The sequence below is a fragment of the Sciurus carolinensis genome, chromosome 1, assembly GCF_902686445.1.
Source record: "Sciurus carolinensis chromosome 1, mSciCar1.2, whole genome shotgun sequence".
In the NCBI taxonomy this organism is placed as follows: domain Eukaryota; kingdom Metazoa; phylum Chordata; class Mammalia; order Rodentia; family Sciuridae; genus Sciurus; species Sciurus carolinensis.
In genome coordinates, this window is record NC_062213.1 from 203,556,819 (window position 1) to 203,577,785 (window position 20,967).

General features: G+C 57.6%; 1 protein-coding gene across 2 annotated transcripts; it reads right to left on the minus strand.

Annotated features, from left to right (window-relative positions):
* Positions 1-480: 480 nt before the first annotated feature.
* On the minus strand, positions 481-19,628 carry Slc45a1 (solute carrier family 45 member 1). 2 transcript variants are annotated; one of them, XM_047539589.1, is made up of 9 exons: positions 19,522-19,628; positions 14,221-14,640; positions 13,618-13,710; positions 13,000-13,224; positions 8,501-9,237; positions 6,164-6,317; positions 4,676-4,852; positions 2,774-2,979; positions 481-889 (listed from the first exon to the last, which is right to left on the minus strand). In XM_047539589.1, exons 2-9 carry the CDS (start codon positions 14,615-14,617, stop codon positions 623-625), a joined length of 2,256 nt encoding a protein of 751 aa, XP_047395545.1. In that variant the 5' UTR covers positions 14,618-14,640; positions 19,522-19,628; the 3' UTR covers positions 481-622. The 2 variants fall into 2 exon arrangements, with proteins under 2 accessions (XP_047395545.1, XP_047395459.1); XM_047539503.1 differs by lacking the exons at positions 481-889; positions 2,774-2,979 and having other exon boundaries at positions 3,546-4,852.
* Positions 19,629-20,967: the final 1,339 nt, after the last annotated feature.

Consider the following 20,967-nt stretch of genomic DNA (forward strand, 5'->3'; position numbering starts at 1 on the left):
TCAGCAAGGACCTATAAGACCCTGTCTCTAAATAGAATGTATAAAGGACTGGGATGTGGCTCAGTGGTTAAGTGCCCCTGGGTTCAATCCCTGGTACAAAAATAAATAAATGAATAAGTAAACAAATAACAGCAGGTGGACAGAAGACAGATGGAAGGATGACTGGGGGGGGGCATGAATTTGAGACCTTCTGATCCAAAGAACTCCGACTGAAACAGCACCATGCAGCACGTGTGCTCTGTCCTCAGCATTACTGTCACTGCAGGCGGGCGGGCTCCCTGTGCACTGCAGACCTCTGCAGCATCCCTGGCCAGCAAGCAGCACCCAGGTGAGCTGTACCAAGAAAGCATCTCCAGGGGCTAACAAATGTCCCCCTGGGGTAGGAGGGAGGAAAACCACCCCGACTGAGGATCACTGAGTTTACTGTCCCCGGGGAGAGTGGCCTAAGCCCAGGTGACCTCACCCTCAGAGAGACAGAGCTTTGCTGCTGTCGTTTATTGTTGGACCACATATTTACACTCCGCAGGAAGCCTGTCCCCGTGCACCCAGCCTCTGGTCTCCAGTGGCCAGCCCACTGTGGGCGCCCGGGTCCAGGCAGGAGTCCAAAGCCCAGCTCCAGGTGTCAGACATTCAGCAGGAGGGGCCGGTGCTCTTCGTCCGCCGTGTCACCGGGAGGAATCTCGTAAATGACAAACAGGGAGGAGTACAGGCAGCCCAGGAAGGCCACGAGGCTGGAGAAGTACATCACCCCGTTGGCGCTGCCCACGGCTGAGGTCAGGGGCCCCAGGACCAGGGAGACCAGGATCTGGGCCAGGAAGTACTGGCAGCTCAGCAGAGAGATGTCCACGCCCATGCCCCGCCGCGTGCCATCCGCTCCAGAGCCTGCAAACTGACCGAAGAGGGACCCATCAGCCAGATCCCCCGCAGTTGGCTGCGCAGGGCGGCGACTGGCCATGAGTCCAAGCTTCCTGCAGCAGCTCCACATTGTCCAGGCCAACGGACAGGAAGCTGAGCAAGAGCTGGGTAACATCTGTGCTCGGAGGAATGACGACAGGGAGCAGAGCTGGTGACTAACGAGACAGAGGACTGAGTCGCCAAGAGCGCCCCACTCTCCCCAGAAGGACCACTGCCCAGCTCCGCGGCCCCGTCTCTTCCTCGGCCACCAAGCCTGCAGCCCTGGGACGTCCCCTGTGGCCTTTGGCCTGTGGCCTGGAGGTTCCTGAGGCAGCAGCTTGGAGGGCCCTTCCCCATCCTCCCTGCTACCGGGGAAGGTGAGAGGACTCTGAAAGCAGGGCGGGAGGGGCAGCGTGGGCCACGCCCTGCCCCCAGCACGGGCCACCAGCAGCCACCTGTGTGCCCCATCAATGCCTCCCATGGACGGGGTGGGGGGCGCGCCCACCACTAGAGACGGCATCCACTCACAAACGGGCAACTCTGGGGCGCCGGACGAGGCCACATCCGATGGGAGCCACCGTCAAGGTGCTCTGTGATCAGGCACCACTGTGTCCCGGGGAAGCCTGGAGCTCCCTGGGGCGACACTCTGCCTTTGCAGAGAAGGGCCACTGGGTGCTGGGTTGAACCTCAGCCCAGACGGAGCCTCCAGGAGGCTGTGGCCACGGAGGCCCAGCTTCTAGGCAACCGTGACTGAATCCCATCAGGGCGACCCTTGACCCTCGTGCCCCTGCCTGTGGGGAAGGACAGTCCTTTGCCCAACATTGGCACATGGTTTACTCCAGTGAAGGGGGCACAGAGCTTCTGGGGCCTGACAAGGGGACATGACTGCCACCGAGGCCAAGTCCTTGTAGCCACACCCAGCTCGTGTGGCGTGACTGGGCCAACAGGGAGCTGTCACCGCCACCACCCAGAGACACCAGCCTCCCGTCTGTGGCTCCTGGGAGCATCACACTGGGGGATTTTGCTCTTCATAAAAAGCACTGCCCTTGGGCAGCCCAGGCTGAACTTGTCAGAAACCCGAACCCTTCAAACCAACCAGGGCTGGACCGGGGCCGGGGCTGACTGGGCACCAAATTAAGACGTGCCAGCAACTCAGCGAGCAAGGTAGTATTTTAATGCGGTATTTAAAACCTTCAAAGTTACTGCGGAACCAAAAACTAAAAAACCATGGTGGGAGCGTCAGGGGCCATAAAAGAGGGCGACTCACCGGCTCCTTGCTACGCGGGAGCCCCAGGCCGTCAGCCTGAAATGCTGAGCAGTGGTGGCCCTGGAGGCCAGAGGGGTGGCAGCGAAAGGGTTTCTTTGAGGGTGACATGTTCTAAGGTTGGCTGTGGTCGTGGGCACGCAATTCCGTGAGGATGTGGAAACCCCTGGGCCTGGTGGCTCAACCCGGCCTCAGAGGAAACACCACATAAAAAGGCGGGTCTCCAGCAGAGGCAGGGCCATGCTCGGCCACCCGGGCTCCGAGCAGCAGCACTTGGGAGCGCGGCCTGTGGCTGGGCTGGTCTCCGTGCCGCGAGGGCTTGGGCCTTAGTTCTGGTTTGTAGAAATCCCGAGATCGCCGGCCACAGCCCTCTCCCCGCCATGAGCCTGAGTGAACTGCTGTGTGAACAGGGGACCTGGAAGCCTGACGGGACAGAGGGGCCCGGCCTCTCCCTGCCCAGGGTCCCTGCACAGAGTGCGGTGATCTGGAGGCACCGCTGAGGAGGCAAGGGGTGGCTCTCGGGGGTCGTGGCTGCAGGAGGCACGCCCCCTCGCCTGCCTGTCTGGGGACACTTCTAGGCAGGGTAGCCGAGCAGCCAAGACTGGGAGCACTTACCTTCTTGCTCTGGTAGTAGTCGCAGAGCAGCGAGTAGGGCAGGGTGCACAGGGTGGAGAACAGAACCCCGTAGGTCACACAGAGGGACAGGACCACGTAGAGGTTCCTGGAGAGCGTGGCCAGCCCGGTGCCCAAGCCGAAGGCGAGGTAGGCGATGAAGTAGAGGGTGCGGACACTCAGGCACTCCTCCAGCTTCTCCAGGAGGGCTGCGGCGGAGGGAGAGGGCTGCCCGCGCTGCCCACCGCGCCGCCCTGCGCCACCCCCAGAGGCACCCTGTGTGGCTGGCCGCCCGGCCCCAGCCAGAAAGCGTTCCCTGGGGAGTGCGACGGCAGGGCCTGGGGCATCGCATGCACCCGCCCCAGCCAGGCCCTGGGGCTCCGGCAGGGGAAGAGGTCTGGGCAGAATCTTAGGAGAGGCCAAGGCTGCAGGGTCGGAGCCAGTCTGCGTGGGGCTTGGATGATCTTCCTTTCTGTCCTTTCCCACGACGGGGACAGCAACAGCCCACCCTCTGGCTGGCCACCATCTTTATGACCGCCACAGGGTACCCAGAGGTGGCACAGCAGTGGGTCTGTTTTATTTAAACAGCTGTTTTCCCACGGCTGAGGCCACCTGGCTGTGGGGGACCCAACGTCCCAACTGCGGAGCCAGAGACCTGCAGGTGCTGTGCTAGGAATGGATCCCAGGGCCTCAACCCGCCAAGGCACACGCTAGCCCTGAGCTTCACCCACAGCCCCAAAACTCTTCTCTTTCCTTTCCCCTCCCTCCTCCCTCCCTTCCTTCTCTCTCATTCTTTCCTTTTTAATTTTGCCAGAGAGCTTGGTATATGTCACGAAAGAAAACTCAGAGCCCATTCCAAAACCCTTGGAGGAATGAGGGCGGGAACGTAGCTCTCCCGTGGCGAAGCGACCCACAGACGGGTCAAGGCTCCAGGGGTCCCTGACACTTAGAGCCTGGCAGTGCTCCTAAGAAGTCCTAGAACCTTCCCCTGTCCCTTCCAGGAGGCCCTGGGCTAAGGGATCCCTGCTGCCAGTTCCTTCCTAGTAGCCTCTCTGTCCGCCCTGGAGAGCAGCGGCTGGCCTCTCGAGCTCGGCCTCACTGTGGGGAAAATAAAGCCCGGCACGGGGCAGCCTGCAGCCCCCTTTGCATGGCCCCGGAGCTAAGAGTAGCTTTATTTTCCCAAAAAGCTTAAAAAAAAAAAAAAAATCTAAAGAAGACAAATATTTCGGGACACATGACAATCCCATGCACGCCACACCTCGGGGAGCAGCGAGGTTTCCCGGCACTGGGCCACGGCCACTCAGCTGCAGACCGTCCAAGGCTGCTTCCAAGCCAAGAGGGCTCGGACCTTTGGCCTAGAGAGCTGGAGGTACTTGCGTGTGGCCTTTTGCAGACAGCGTGCAGACCCTGAGAGGACACGTGCCGGCGTCCACCGCAGCCAGATCCGCAGGATGGGGACGGGCGGCCTGTGCTCACTCGGCACGCCGCCCACTCCCAGGGCTCTCCTGTCGCCCACAGGCCCCTCACCGAGCTGCACGGCCCCTCCAGCCCCACTGCCCTCTGGGCCCGCTGCTGCTGGACGCCCGGGGAAGGACGTGGGTGGGTCATGCAGCCCAGCTGCTGGGGTGGCCCCAGGTGCGTTCCTGTCCCCACTTGCCCTTGGCCCCGGCTTAGTCAGGCCTAGACGGGCACCTGTCCCCCTCAGGCCACCCGCTCTTTGGAGGTCTGATGCCCACAGGTTGACCTGCACCCACCAGGGCCCACCTGGGGCCCAGGACAGTGTGGCCTGCAGGCCCTGCAGGCCCAGCAGTTGCTGGGGGACTGAAAGAAGACAGCGGTGAGGCCTCCCCAGCCCACCCGGGGCGGGACTCTGCGTCTGCCTGTGAAGCGCGGGGACGCGCCTACCTGAGTAGAGGGCGGCGCTGAAGGCGTAGATGCACAGACCCCAGCAGCCGGCCGTCACGCCGCTGCTGTACTTCTGGTACTCCTCCGACGAGCGTGGCGCCTTGGGGTCCCCCTGGAACACCACCTCGCCCATGAAGTCCGTGTAGAAGAGCAGCATCCCCTCGAAGGAGAGCCAGCCTGGGGGGGCAGAGGGCGTGACCTCGGGGGGCAGAGGCCCAGCCTCCGCCCTCCCACCAGGCTGCTTTTACTGATGACAAAAGAAACAAGTGGTCTTGGCCTGGTTTGGTCCCAGGATTGAACCTGGAGGCACTTGACCACTGAGTCACATCCTCACCTCTGCCGCCCCCGCTGCCCCCCACTTTTTAAAAATTTTTATTTTGAGACAGGGTTTTGTTAAGTTGCTTAGGACCTTGCTGAGTTACTGAGGCTGGCCTTGAACTTGCGATCCTCCTGCCTCAGCCTCCTGAGCCGCTGGGATTACAGGCATGCGCCACCGTGACTGGCAAAGCAAACAATTTTTATAGACTCAAGAATTAAAGTAGACGTACCCATAGCTTCGCCACTCAGAGACAACCTCTGTTAAAGCTCTCTAGGGGTCCCTGGGGTCGTCCGGGTCAAATGAATGTGTATTTTTATAACACCAGGCAAGACATTGCCATTGGTGCTCCAGTTACAGGGTGGGGTTCCATTTAATTGGGAGAAACATATCAGGAAGTTCAAATGGCATATGGACCCCATGTGCTTTATCACCAATAAACCCTTAGAGCTCAGTCCCTCTGACTTCCGTGTCAGTTTCTTTGTGGGAGGAGGACGGGGTATGTACTGGGCCGTGAGAAATTATCACACACAATTTCCTAAGACTTCAAACACTGTGAAGCAGACTCATTTAATACTCCACAGAGCGCCTGTGCTGTAGTCTACTTAACCCTCCCGACCGCTGGATGGACATCGTGTCTTGCTGGCCAGTTTTTGGCTACTGGCTTACACACATCTTTGACTGTGGGCTTGCATGGAACATCTGGTTAGATCACTGGAATAAAGTCATGAGTGTGTTTAAGGCTCCTGCCCTTCCTCAGATGGCTGCCTAGAAGGTCCTGCTGATTTATGACCCACCCTGGAGCTCCTAATCACCCTCAGAAGGCCAGCAACTCCACCGCAAAGAGACACCAAGCAGAATAAGAGGCAAGTCCGTAGCCAGGCCCAGGGCTTGCCAGCCCTGTGGGTTTAAGAGCACTGGCGGGGGCAGCGGCGGCCATTCGGGCTCTAGGGCAGAGCAGGACACTGCGGCATTTAACTGTGAGCTGTCCAAGAGCTTTGGGGAGTGAGGTTTGGCTCTGTGGAGACCCAGGTGTCCAGCCCTGCCCTAGGAAGCGGTACAATGCTCCACCTAAACACCTAGCTCGTGGGGACTGTGCAGAGCGGCACCCTGGAGCTCCCTGCTCCTCGGCCAATGAAGGCCGAGCCTCCCGGGAAGGAGTGGCCGCTCACCCAGGAAGTGGTTGACACAGAGGCTGCGCAGCGCCTTGGGCATGTTGCAGATGGTGGAGCAGAGGCTGCGCAGCGACAGGGGCCGCTCCGACGGCTCGCCCGAGCCCGTCAGCTGGCTCTCGTACTTCACGCCGTTGAGCAGGATGTTCGCCACCTGTAACGGAGCCCGCAGAGCCTGCGTCAGGGCGAGTCCCTGGCATGGGCCACCCGCTTGCCGCTTGCCGCGCCAGAGTGGAGGAAACGACCGGAGCGCGCCTCCTGAGACCCGGGGGCTGCCGGGAGAAGCCAGCGGGGATGTGCCCACTGTGGGCCACGTGAGCAGGATCTGTGCCACTTGGGGCCGTGAAGCCTGGCAAAGCACGGAGCGCGCTTCAGAGAGCAGGATCCTGTCCAACCCGGGACGCCAGAGGGCCCTTCTCCAGGAGGTCCCTTGTTTCAAGGTGATGGGGCGGGACACCTGTCCAGAACCTCTCTGCACAGGTGGGACTCCCACCACCTGGAGCACAGGGCGGGCACATCAGCTCAGCGGGGACCCACCGTGTGGCCAAGGACCCCCTGTCAACACGAGAAGCAGAAGGAAGGGGGACTATTCTTTCTGGGACCCGAGAACAACATTCCTGGGACGCAGCCGCTCACTGCCTCTGCCTGCTCTTCCTGGAAGAGAAGGTCACTCCCCAGTCCCTGCCTGGCTTGGGCACAGGCTGCAGCCAGGGAGCTCATCATTCTGGACTTGAGCTGTTTTGAGAATATGGCGCTGCCCTGGCTCCGTGGGGGAACTCGCGCATCGTCCGCACCAGGTGTCAAAGCAGGGAAAGGAAGAGGCACGTGCAGGACGCTGGTTCCCAGGGCCACATGGACAGAGCCTGTCACCCACACCTGCTGGAGGAAGACTGTCACTTATACCACGTCCCCTCCGAAGCCTGGATGTGTCCGTGTTTAGCTCGTGACTTGTGGTTTCCTCAAGGAACTGGTGCATACGCTGCAGCGGATTGAGGGTGGAACTAGAAAGGGGGTTCCAGGGAGGGCTTCAGGCAGACCTCGAGGAACGCCCGGTACTGACAGAAGGCGGGCTTGGTCAGCGGGACGTCACGTCTGATGCCCCTCACAGAGCGATGAGGACGTCTCCTGCTTTAGCCAACAGCGGGCCTTCCTGACTCGGGATCTTGGTCCTTCCAGCCCTTTCCACACACGGGCTCAAGTGATGCTCTCCACACCACCACAGGGAGCCTCCCTCTTGCCCTGCTCTGCAGGGCCCTTCCCACACATGAGACCGTAAGCCAGCCATGGCTTTAGATCCAAGAGCCATAATGTACCAGAGGAGCGCGGGAGAGTCCCCGTCAGGCCTAAGTGTTTCGCTGTGAGGACAGAGTGGCAGCCACCTCAGGCTGTCTCCAGTTAACCTCTGACTCAGCCAGGGTGCCTTCTTGAGCCCGAGAAGGGACCCTGAGCTCCTGGGAGAAGCTGTCTGAGGGACCCGTGGCCCTGGTGCCATGTGGACCTGGACGGGGTGGCGTCGGCCTGGATCTACTTCAGGCCCCGTGGCCTGAGCAAGCCTCTCCCTGGGCCTCATCCACCCGGCCTGTAGAGCTGCCTCCCTCAGGGCCCGTGCAGGCTAGAGGGTTTTACAGGACTCATGGTCAGCAACCCCCACGTTCCTGGCACTCTGCCCTGTAAGGCCCCGAGACCAGCGGGCCACAGGCGGGACTGTGTCTGCTTAAATAAGAGAATCCCTCCCTTTGGCTTAAAGCAGCCTCCTCAGGGTCACAATCGTAGATTCTCGTTTTTGTTTTTGTCAGGGATTGAACCCAGGGGTGCTCTACCACTGAGCCACATCCCCAGCCTTTTTAAAATTTTAAGTTTCTTGCTAAGTTGCTTAGGGCCTTGCTAAGTTGCTGAGGCTGGCTTTGAACTTGTGATCCTCCTGCCTCCACCTCCTGAGCCGCTGGTATGGCAGGGGTGCCCCACTGCGCCCAGCTTAGGATCAGGGATTCTGAAAGCTGGTGAAACCTCGCATCTCTGTTGGTGGCCCTGAGGCCAATCCAGCGTACACCAGAGGTGACTCAAACCCCCTTCTTGGCCATTCTGTGCCTTCACAGAAGCTGCCAGGCCCTGGGGGCTCCAGAGCTTCCGTAGCCCCCAGGGAGAGACGCGTGCTGGAGCGGGGGCTTCCCGGGCAGAGGGAAATGGGAACCCGGAGGCTCCTCCCCGCAGACAGGACGCGGGACCCTGCCCAGCGGGATGGGCAGTTCTTTCCAAAGCAACTCCCCCCGTCCCCCAACTGCTGAGGGACCGCTGCCCCTGGCCATCTGACCCCTGGCTTCCCGACACTGCTTTCACCTGTTGGCTGAAGGTCACGTTCCTTCTCCTGCTGGTTTCGGGGCCGCCCCCTCCAGCCGCCTCCGGCAGAGCCAAGGTCTGGGGTCTCTTCAGAATCCCGGAGGCCCTGGGCTTGGAGGTGTCCAGGGAGCCCACCCGCAGCACGTCCCTGTCCGAGCCCGAGGCCAGGGCGACCTCCCTCCTCTCCAGCAGCCCCCGGTCCTGGCAGTAGAAGCCGTCGGGGGCCCGAGGGAAGCTGACGCTGATGGCCTGCCTGGGGACACTGCCAGGAAGGTCCAAGTAGTTGTCGTGGCCTCCGGTGAAGCAGTCGATGAGGACGCTGTCGATGTGGGAGGTGCCGAAGGAGGAGGCGAACTCGCTGATGCCGGTCAGGGAGCTGTCCCTGCTGATGAAGCTGCCGTACTTGGGCGTGAGGGGGCTGGGCGGGGAGATGGGGCTGGAGAAGCTGGCGTACAAGCTGGTGGCCTGGGAGGGGAGGGCGTCGCCGGCCCCCTCCTCCAGCGGCACCGGCGGGGAGGGGGGCAGCGGGAGGCTGGGGCTCTTCATGGCCGTCTTCTTCTCGCCCAGGGGCCGCAGGGGCCTCTCTGGGATGCTGATCAGGGTCAGCACGGTGGTGATGCTCAGGGTGACGGCGGTGAAGATGTAGATGACGCGCAGCTGGCCCCCCAGGGCTCTCCCGAAGCCGGTTTTGTCCCAGTGGATTCCCCCGACCACGTATCCGAACCCTCCTCCGAGACCTGGGGAGAGAAAGGGGCTTGGGTTCCTTCCTGACGGCAGCGAGAACCCCAAGGACGGGGTCCCATTGCTTAGGACACTGCACTGGCACCGCCCATCCCGTCCCACCCAAGCACCCCAAAATGACAGTGGCATTTCCAGGGCAGCTCCCCAGGGACGTGCCCTCTTCTGCCTGTGCAGGCCACCTGCCCGGGGCCTGGCATGTGGCCCCTGCCCTGCGGCTCCCCTCGCACCCAGGCGGTTAGGAGGACCCACGTGGCTGTCCCTCCAGGTCCCACTTCCCCTCGGTCCCCGCCAGCCTCAGAGTCACGGAACTCTGACACAGACGAGCTCGCGTAGGTGCTCCTGGACGGTGTCCTGGCCCGTGGTCGCCGGGAGGAAAGCCACCCCACACGTCCCGCCTCTCCTCCACCTGGCTCTCAGGGTCTTCCAGCCACGGCAAAACAAACGGGGTGCGGGGTTCTCACCCCACAGCCCCAGGGCGCTGGCCAGAGGGCCAAGAGGCTCCCAGAGCCGCCCATGAAAGGTGAGCCAGGCCTGGGGACCCAGCAGCAGCGACCTCAGAGTGCCGTTCCCGCCGCTCTGTGCTTCTGGGAGCCGGAGCAGGGAAGCCCACGTCCCCAGCACCCGCCCCTCCACTGCCGACCCTCTGGGCAGCATTCCTTAATTTTGTTTTGCCCTCAGCCGGATCTTGAGCCACCTCCTGGTCGGGAGGCGAGTTCCTTGGGTTTCTTCCAGCTTGTGCTCTGGAACGGGCTTCACCTTTGGGGACCGGCCACATCACCTTTAAGCACTAACTCCCGTGCTCAGCCCTGCACACCTGCCTAAGGGTGACATGGCCGTGGATCCGAGCTCTTCCATGTGTCTCACACTGACTTTCAAATTCCAGGTCGAGTCTCCATCCCTCCTCTGCCCATCCTGCTTTTTGCCCTCCTTTGGCATGTCATTATTCTCCCTGATTTATTTGCTTATTGCTTGGTACCTGGGATTGAACCCAGGGGCACTCTATTACTAAGCCACATCCCCAGCCCCTACAATTTCCTATTTTGAGACAGGGGCTCAACTAAGTTGCTTAGGGCCTTGCTAAGTGTCTGGCCTTGAACTTGCAATCCTCCTGGCTCAGCCTCCTGAGCCCCTGGGATCACAGGCATGCGCCACTGTGCCTGTGGTGTTTCACTCTTTTTGACTTCGTGCATCAGGATCCTAATTATCTCTTCGCTTTGAAGACATAATTGCTGTTTCATGACCCTTGAGAAAGGTCAGATTTCAGATCAACTTTATTAACTAGTTTTTTAAAAATTATCTAAAGGATGTGTCGTTATGGTTTGGATGTGAGGTGTCCCCCAAAAGCTCACATGAGAGACAGTACAAGAAGGTTTAGAGGAGAAATGATTGGGTTGTGAGAGTCTTAACCCAATCCGTGAATTAATCCCCAGTGGGATTGACTGGGTGGTAACAGACCTGGGAGGCTGTGGCTGGAGGAGACTGGAACTGGGATGTGGCTTTGGGTATATATTTTGTATCTGGAGAGTGAAGACTCTCTCTCTCTGCTTCCTGATGATGTGAGCTGCTGCGCTCTGCCACGCTCTTCCACCATGATGTTCTGCCTCACCTCCAGCCCCGAGGAATGGAGCCGGCCTTCTATGAACTGGGGCCTCTAAACCGTGAGTCTCAAATAAACCTTTCCTCTTCTATAATTGTGCTGTCAGATCCTTTTAGGCAGCGTAAAAGCTGCCTAAAACGTGTGTCTTCACAGATTAGAAGCAATACAGAAGACGAATGGTAGAAACCAAGTCCCTCCTCCTATCCTGCGGCCCTAGCCCTGGCCCAGCTCACCCTTCAGATGTCCCTCAGCCCCTGCAAATGGGTGTGTGAACAGAAACAGGTGACGGCATTTGCTAGAAGCCTCAACTGAAGTTTGGAGAGCCCAGCAGCTTGTCCAGTGCCCCATTTTCAGTGCCCAGAGCCTGTGACTCTAACCACTGAGCCACCGGCCTCCCCACGCAGGTCTGCGAGTGTCTTCTTAATTCTTTCCTTTAATTTTTAAACCTCTTTCCAACTGCTATTTTAAGTGGGACTTTTTCTCCTATTTTCTTCTGTGATGAGGCCAGTTTTTTCCTGCAGGAAAGCCAGAGGCGCTGATGTCCATGCGATGCTTTGATGACCGATTGCCTGATTGGTCCCTGTGCTGCTCTATGGTCAGAACCAGGAAGTCTCCAGAGGTGCAGACATAGGCAACCGGCGTTCGTGCTGACGCCTGCCCTCCGCTGCTGTGCAGGGCTCAGTGCCTCCCTCTGACGCTCAGAGGAAGGAGGTCCTGCTCTGGCACCGAGCGTGAGCGCCACGGCCTGGGCCCGCTGCCAAGCCTCCCGACTTGTAGAATCTGCCCTCGTGGACTCAGGGACTCCCTGAAGCCACGGCTCACGGGGTCTGGCTGTCATTCGAGGATGCGCACAGAACAGTGAAAGGTTAAGTCGCCCCAGGTGCGAGGTCCCAGCTGCCCTCCATGTACAGTGTCCCTTGCGTGGTCTAATCAGTGCCACAGATTTTGCATGTTTGTGATTTATTTTTCCCTGCGGTTCTGTCTGTTTCAAATGGCCCCTGCGAGTAGTGCTGAAGGACCACCTGGTGTTCCCAAGCCCGAGAGGTTGTGAGGTGCCAGAGGGAGGAGAAATGTGTTACGCAAGCTTCGCTCATGTGAGCATCGCGGGGCTGCGGGCACCGAGTTCAACATTAGCGAGTCGGCACTGGAATAAAGCGTCTCAAACGGGAAGATACAGAACGAGGTTACGTGTGGATCAGTTTGATAAAAATACTGTGAGAAGTTCACAGGATCCAACCCTGTGCTTTTCCTGGGAGCAAGGGGTCAGTCCTCGCTGACTCAGGGTTTGCGTTGACCTTGTAGGAACAGCTAGAGCAAATAAGGAGCCCGACTGTGTACGTGAACTAGGGTTAGATGCACAGATGCAGCCCACCCTCCAGATGCACAGGGTGCACGTCCTCAAATTCAAATTATTCAGAAGATAATTGTGAACACGTGCGAACTTCTTTCCATCCTAAATGATAGCGTGCCACCTGCATTGCAGGAAGTATTATAAGTGAGGAGACTGAAGTGTGTGGGAAGATGGGCAGAGTCACGGGTGAACACCGTGCCTTTTTATTTTCCTGTTTTCTGTCGTGGGGATTGAACCTAGGGGCTTGCACAGGCCAGGACTGGACCACATCTCAGCCCTTACTGTGCCGTTTATGCCAAGGACTGGAGCAGCAGTGGATTGGGGTATGGGTAGGGGGTCCTGGGACTCTTCCCCACGGATACAGGGAGGACCATAGATGTGGATCTGCACACAGAGGTGTGTTAACACAGTACGTCACTGTGGAGACATGTCGTTTGAGATAGATCATTTTTCTTTCTTTCTTCCTTTTTTCTTATTTTGGTACCAGGGATCGAACCCAGGAGTATTTAACCCCTGAGCCACATTCCCACCCCTTTTAATTTTTGAGACAGGGTCTCCCTAAGTTGCTTAGGGCCTTGCTGAGTTACTGAGGCTGGCCTTGAACTTGTGATCCTCCTGCCTCAGTCTCCCAAGCTGCTGGGATCACAGACATGCCACCACCCCCAGTGAGATACATATTTTCAATCACTTAAATGTTTAGCCTATATTTGAATTTTCTCAACTTATTTTTAAGTCAGGGAGCGAAGTCAGGTCCCCGAGTGTGCAACCTCACGGGGGCTCTGCAGGCTCAGCCTGCCAAGGGGCACTCACCCGCCAGGAGGGCGTGGATATTGAGGCCTCTGTCTTGGTCCACTGGGCTGCACACGTCCATCATGTAGGCGTGGCTGGGGTTGTCTGCCGAGTCCGCGCTGAAGTCCATCAGCACCACCCCGCACACGGTCAGGAGGATCCCCCACTTGTGATTGCTGGCCGTGTCAGCCAGGGCAAGGCCGATGTCCCTGCCATTCAGCAAGAGCGAGAGACCCAGCAGTGCCCCTGCAAAGAGAGACGAAGTCACCCGGAGAAAATGCGCACCGGCTCTGTCCCCTGCCGTCCACCACCTAAGTCCAGGATCCTACAGGAATCTTAAAAACTCCGAGCAGAGTGGGTGGGACACCCACCTGCGGCCCAGGTGTGTGCCCCAGGTGAGGGTTTGAGGAGCAGAGCGGGAGTGGGGTGAACGGTTGACCCTCGCTCTTGTACGTGATGATGAAAGTGGTTTATCCTGAGGGTCGACTGAGGCGGGCTCGGGGCTCTGTGGCCGCACCAGTGAGGGCCGGGAGCCACCGGGACTGCGTTGGCAGACTTTTTATAAGATTTTCCTAAAAGGTGGCAGCTGGGCCTGCTGGTTTGGTTTTTTCGTTTTATCTCCATGCCAAGACAACAGACCTATAGCCAGGACAAGAATGAAGGGGCGTCTCCTTCCAAACCTTGAGGTACATCGGTCACTCCAAGCACCCAACAGAGGCTGCAGCAGGAATCCTGAAACAGAGCAGGCCAGTGTCACTGCTGGGCTCCCCCCGGGACCAGGGGACACTGGGGATGGCCTCGTCACATTCCCGCACTCAAATGTCCCAATGCACCAAAAGATCAGATGGTGGAGCTCAGAGTGGGCAACGGACCTCAGCCAGAACCAAAAGGGAGGCAACCCCCACGAGCACTCAGAGCTCTCCACTTCCGCAGAGCACTGAGCAACCTGACCCTCCTGGGATCCAAGAAGTTCTAGGACCTCACAGACCCAGATCCCACCCGCACTCCTGCTTGGCTCCTCGATGATCGCTTGGTCACTGCGGCCGACTGAGTTCCTGATCTAGCGTCTGACTGATATAAAGGAACTGAAATGCAGGACAGGATCAGCCGCGCCTGACTAACGAGTGGATCATAACGCTTGCTCCCCCCTTGTCCCCTCAGGACCCTCAAGTTGCTTCAACTGAGGCTTCCAGAAGCTTCCAGAGAGTCTGGAGGCCCCCCACCGGGGCTGGAGGGGCTCACCGAGGATGGGGCTGATGAACCACACCAGGCTGTAGAGCTGGTCGGGCAGGCCCATCTGGAGGAGCACGGGGGTCACGTAGGCCGTCTCCATGGCGTAGCTGAACTCGATACCAAAGAGGATGCAACCATTGAACAGCAGCTCGCGGAAGGACCTCTGGGGGTGCAGGTCCCCAAAGTCCACCAGCTCAATGGGACACGGAGTGTTGGGGGGCGGGGGCGGAGAGGGCCGAATGCACTTCCTCCTCTTGGGGTGTCGTTTGAAATTGTTGGCCCGGTGGCTGATGTGACGAGTCACCGACCCCGAGTAGCCCGAGATCTGAGACCTCCAGGTGTCCTGAGGTGGCAAGCTGGGGAAGAGGGCCTCTCCCGGAGGGGCGCTGCTCGTGGGCGGGATCATGTCGGCAGGGCTGGTGGGCGTCCCTGCGAGGAGAACCCAGCGGGGACAAGTTACTTCCCAGGGCCTCCACCACAAGAGTCCACTTTCCCCGGGGCCCCGCGGCTCTCCCCACCCACTGGCCCTCTGCACGCGGGAGGAGCTGAGTCCACCCGGAAGACCTCCAGTTCACACCGACCCAGCAGGGTCGCCTGTCCAGGACGATGGCACTGAGCTTAGCTGCCTAGGAGCGCAGCCCGATGCCGCCGGGAGAGAGGAGCCCAGTCCTCAGGTCCCCACATAAAACCCCGCGGCCCTCTCAGGACAGTTGCGCCAAGACCCTCCTGTGAGGCGAGGGCAGCCCTGGCACAGTGGCTACTTGCAGGCTCCGAAGGAAGCCTGGCTCTTTGAGGACCTGTGGCCCACTTCCAGGGCCAATTTTGCCCGGAGATGGGCAGACCAGGCCTGGGACAGGAGCCACCTGTGGGCACCCTGAGTCGGGGGCAGCCTTCCTTCACAGGACAGAAAGTCACAGCATCCCCTCTGCTCCCTACACCTTGTATTCAGGCCCCGTAGGAGGCCAGAGGGACGCCTGCCTCCAAGCAGCTGGACCGATGAACACGGCCATTTCTTCTCAGCATCAACCGGTCAGTCAAGTGAACCGTCAGTCAAGTCTGGAGACTTTTACAGGTTTGAAACTGCGCTCTCCAAAGGAGGAGGGCAGGAGGCGCAGCTCAGCGGTAGAGCACTTGCCTGGTGTGTGTGAGGCTCTGGGTTTGGTCCCCAGCACCGCAAAAAGCAAAGATGAAACAGAAAAAGAACGATGGAGGGGTGAGAAGTGGACCCGGCTTCGGCGAGTTTAGGTTTTGAACGATTTCCACGGCACCCATGAAGGGAGGCAATCAGCACAGGCGATGTCCTTGTGTACCCCCTGCCCAGCGCCCCCTGCCCACACTCCCCACCTTCAGGCCCCCGTCCCTGCCCTGGGGTGCACAGTCTGTACCACGCGGAGACCTCCTGAGCTTGCAGATGCTGTTCCCTGCTTTGAAATGAATCTAGACCATACATATTAAAGGAAGGAGCTCCAGCGTGCAACTTGTGTTTTAGCTCATGTCCACTTTCCTAAGCACAGGGAGAAGCCTACTGAGATCAGAGGGAAAGAGACAGGTGTAGACCTCAGAGCGAGGAAGTCCGAGGCCCCGCGTGGCCTCTCTGAAAAGCAATCGACTCCATTTCCTTTGAAGTTCTTCTTGAGAAGTAGCCCCCTAACCCAGACAACGTTCCCAGCCTTGGTGGGTTCCATGATAACGGTGTTTATCACTTATCAAAATATTATAGGCTTTCTTCCAAAGTTAGTTTTAAGTTTCAGAAATAAGGCCCTTATTTTTGACATTGACTTAAGTATACCACTTTCCATCACACTACTGCTAGTTGATAACTTCTTTATAGTCACTCTGAAGTTCCTCACCCCAGATTTATATTCAACATGCTCAGGGATAACCTTTCTTCTCTTCAGAAGCCATCGATGGTAGACATGATTGGACCTAGAGACACCCCAGCAGGATTCAGAACATTGAGCTAATCTAATGACCCAGCCACCCTTTCACCCATCCATCCCTCCATCTATCCATCCACCACCCATCTACCCACTCCTCCTTCCCTCCATCCCTTCATCCATCCATTTAATATCCATCCATTCAATATCCATCCACCCACCCATTCATCCATCAAATATCCGTCCACCTACCCATCCATCCCTCCATCTATCCATCCACTACCCATCTACCCATCCCTCCTTCCCTCTATCCCTTCATCCACCCATCCATTTAATATCATCCATTCAATATCTATCCACCCACCCATTCATCCATCCAATATCTGTCCACCTACCCATCCCTCCCTCCATTCATCCATCCACCATCCATCTATCCATCCATTCCTCCCTCCCTACATCCCTCCATCCATCCATCCAATATCCATCCACCTACCCATCCCTTCCTCCCTCCATCCATCCACCATCCATCTATCCATCCATTCCTCCCTCCCTACATCCTTCCATCTATCCATTCAATATCCATCCACCTAACCATCCCTGCCTCCCTCCATCCATCCATCCACCCAACCTCCCTTCCATTCATCTATTCATCCACCTACCCACCCACCCATTCACACATGCACCTGCCTGTCCCTCCATCCACTCATCTACCCATTCAACCTCCCAAACATCCATTTATCCAGTCATTCATCCATCCCCTCAGTCTGACTGAGTGCCGAGAGTGAAGATACTGAGGTTACAGAGATAAAGCAAAGAAGAGTTCTTGTTCTTGAGTTAGGAAAAGGGCACAGGAAAGGCTTCCTAAGCAGTGGGCTCATTCACGGAGAGGAGAGGAGATCAACCGCTGGGCACAATGGGGTGTGGTGAAAGATGGAGCCATTAGCTAGGGGCCTTGAAGTCTGCAGAGAGAGGGATTTTGCACGGAGGTGGCGGGGAATGACATGGCCAGAAACTGGCTCCACTCTCATTTCTATAAATGACTCATCTTGTGACCTTAGAAAAATGCCAGGCTGTCCTACAAAACAAGAATAGAGGGAACTAAGGACCATGTGTAGACAAGCAGTACTTCATTTAAAATACAATTGATGTGTGAAGACTAAATCAAGACTGAAGTTTTAAAAAGCTCAGCTTGTTTATGTTTCTCATTGGTCTGGTTCGGGTCTTCTGGGTTAATGAAATCTGTCAACTGGCCGGCTCTCCTGCCCCAAACCCAGGGAGCTGCTAGTGTTTCCTGGAGCCTCATTCACGAAAAGCACAGAAATCAGGAGTCCATACACACAGAACAAGACCCGTGTCTCCCTACGAATCAGAGGTGAGACCTTCAGCAGGCGCGCAGGAAGCTCCTCTGACTGCACCTGTCTGCAGACCCTCAACTGCCTCCAGGGCCAACGTCCCTCCCACCCCTCCCACCCCTCCCCACCCAGGTCCAGCCTGCCCCGCCTCCTTCCTATCAGCATTTCACCCCATACTTAGAACTTAACTGCACGTGCTTAATTTGGGGATGAAGAACTGTGGGCCCAGTTCAGAAAAATTTCCCCTTTAACAACATGTGGAAGAAGCATAATTTTGGAAAGCGGACGCTTCTCCACCCAACTTAAAATGGACTATGTAGATAGCCCACTTCTCCACCTGCGAGATGACGAGGCCACCCCAGCGTTAACACAAGGCCTGCAGCCAGACCCAGAGGAAGGGAGAAACGCACACCCCAGACAGACCCCTGAAAAGGCTTCTTAGGCGTTGCCCCTGTTACACATTTTTTGTTAAAAAAAATATATTGAACTGAAAGCTGTTCATAAAAGTTTATCCTGAAAAGAATTTTTAAAATTCTCTCTTTTTTTTTTTCGGTCCTGGGGATTGAAACCAGGGGTGCTTAATGACTGAACCTCATCCCCAGCCCTTTTGATTTTGTATATTGAGACAGGGCCTCTCTCAATTGCTTAGGGCCTCACCAAGTTGCTAAGGCTGGCCCTGAACTTGTGATCCTCCTGTCTCAGCCTCCCGAATCACTGGGATGATTACAGGCATGTGCCACTGCACCTGGCTAAAAATCCAATTTTGAATGTTACTATAAAATGGGCAAAAATGCAATTTAAAATAATGAAGTAGAATTTTAGCACACTCACATAAATATTCATCTTTAGCCCACTAGTGACTGTTTATTCAGTCAGAAGGAAATGCATGATATCCCTGGATGCCCCAAATGTTATACATAGGCCCACTGAGATTCCAGAACACAGGATGGGTCAAATAATGAACCCCTCAACTGTTGTGGGGAGTTTAAATGGCACAAGCTTAATAAAAGTAAGCAATATCCACTGGGAGGGGTGTAAATCCACCGACTCAGGAGGCTGAGGCAGGAGGATCCCAAGTTCAAAGTCAGCCTCAGCCACTTAGCAAGATCCTGTCTCAAGATAAAAACTAAGAAAGGCTGGGGATGTGGCTCCGTGGTAAAGCACCCTTGGTTCAATCCTCAGGACCTACCCCCCAAAGAGCAATGTCCATGTCAATGAAGTGCTTGGAATCATTCCGCGAGCCCACATCCCTTCCCGGTTTTCTCTTCTCTATGTGGCTTCCCACTGTGGGGCCGCCGTGCCCCTTGCCTTCCTGCTTCTCTTCCTGCGGATTCTCAGATGTGACCCTCAAGGAAACCTGCCTGGGACATTAGAGAACCCTGCAGTCCGGGGACGTATTTATGAGGCAGTTACTGAACTGGGACCCATTTCTCACTTTCCAGCTCCAGCCAATTGGCCCTACCTGAAGGCAACTTGTCCCCTGAGCCCTGGCCAGGAGCACACGGGATTGGCTCATCAGCACCTGACTCTACTTCCTTGTGAGAGCCGAAAACAAATACCCTGTAACTCCAGAGGCAAGCGGGAGGTTATCTGTGCAAGGGGAGGGCGGCAGTGGCTTTCCAGCCTGCGGGTCCACCTCGGCGCGTCACTCTTGGTTAGTGACTCGAGTCGGCAGGAGTTCTGGTGCTGTTCCTAAGTAACCAGCATCCTAGCAGAGGTGACCATGGCCCCTGGCCAACGACAAGGCTCCGCCTCGCCAGGAGGTGAGCTGGAGGCTGGAGACACCTGCCCAGGTGACAGGAAACGGGCCTCCAGCCCCGGTGCCAGGGAACAGGCCTCTGGCTCAGCAAGCACCATCGCCTGGCGAGCCCCGGGGCCCCCGGGCTGGGCAAGAGGGGAATGCACCTGCCACCAGCTGCCACCCTCCTCTGGGCCCGAGGGTCCCCCAGGGGAGGGCCGAGACGGGGCTCAGTGACCAGACCTCCAAGAACAAAGGTCTGGGGCCGAGCTCCGGCGTCCGGGCGCTGGGTCACCCCGGCCAGCCGCCCGGGCGGAGCCGGCGGCGCAGGAGGAACGGGTACCTGTGGTCAGACGGCAGGCATCCCTCTCCGCGGCTGGGCTCCTGGCCGCCCGGCAGCTCGCCGCCCGCCCGCCGCCCCCGGCCCGGCTGCTGCAGCATCACCGCGGGGCGGGGCCGTGACGTCACCGCATCCCCGCCCGCGGCCGCAGAGCATCCTTAAAGCGCCCGGGGCCGGGGTCCCTCCTCGGGGCGGGCAGGACGGTGGGCGAAGAGGAAGACCTTTCCCCGGCCTAAGAGGGCGCCCTGCCTCTCCTGATTCTAAAAGAAATACACCCGTTTCCCGGCCTTCATTTACACCCTCCTTCGTCTGTAAATAAATGTGGTGGGGACAGGGCCGCTGCCCCACGCGGGCAGCCTGCCTGGACTTGGGGCATCCACTCAACTCGTGGGGTGCGCACGGCTGTGCCAGGCCCCTTCCAGGCACCGGCTGACTCAGCAGGAAGGGAAAAAAAAAGAAAGAAAAAGAAAAAAGTCCTGTCGGGGTGACATTTAGAGAGGAAGATACACGTTAAAGGAGATGCACAGACTCCCAGAAGTGGCGGCCCTCCCAGCCGGTGAGACAGCAGGGCTGAGGTCCTGGAGCTGCTGAGCAGCCTGGTGACTCGGGAAACTGCTGGACACTTGCAAACTGCGGAGTGGAGTGTAAGCGTTCTCTTCACCAAAGTGAAGAAAACAAAACTGCGCCAGGCCAGGCACGTTTTAATTAGCTTGATTTGGCAATTCCATGATGTATATGTGTATCCAAACATCATGTTGTTATAACATAGTAATAAAATGTTGGCTTATCAATTAAAATATATTTTGAAAAGATAACTCTCCGGAGAAAGAGATTAGGACACACAGGACTGGGAAAGGGAGGGCGTGGTTTTAAATTGAGTTGTCAATTTAACACTAACATGGGAGAAGGTCAGGCCAGGAGCAGGAAAGAGTGCGTGCAAAGGCCCTGGGGTGGAAGTGAGGTGGGCTACTCAAATAGTTTGCAGTGAAATTACGGCCGCAGGAATTGCTGGGGAGGGACATGTGCTTCCATGAGGGTGCACAGTGGGGGGATTTGACTTCACTGGGCGACCGAGGGCCCTTCAGGAAGTGTCACTTGAGGGGCCACTAAGGACTGAGTAGGGACAGCAGCAGATTTCAGATAGAGGGATCAGGCGTACAGGGTTTTTGCTGGGAGAGGATGGGCATGCGCAGCGCTGGAGGAGGCCACTGGGGCTGGAATGCAGAGGCCCAAGGTCACTAGAGGAGGTGGAAGCTGGAGAGGCAGGGTGGGCCTAGGGCTGTGGTGGCTTCCCTGCCTCCTTCCCCTCTCTCTCTCTCTCTCCTCCCCTGTCCTTCTCTCACTTTCTTCTGGGTCTTGCCACATAACCATTACACTGCCCTGGAACTCCACACACAGCACCCCACTGCCTTACACGCCGTGATTAAAGGGTGTGTGTCTTTTTCTTTT

What these genes read in the sequence shown, in the direction of transcription:
- Slc45a1 (XM_047539503.1), bottom strand. Translation starts at nt 14,617, where the DNA reads ATGATCCCGCCCACGAGCAGCGCCCCTCCGGGAGAGGCCCTCTTCCCC. An exon ending in CATTCTTGTCCTGGCTATAG is followed by an intron (nt 13,225 to 13,617) that starts GTCTGTTGTCTT and finishes CTCTCTTTGCAG; the next exon opens with GGGCACTGCTGGGTCTCTCG. An exon ending in TATCCACGCCCTCCTGGCGG is followed by an intron (nt 9,238 to 12,999) that starts GTGAGTGCCCCT and finishes TTCTCTCCCCAG; the next exon opens with GTCTCGGAGGAGGGTTCGGA.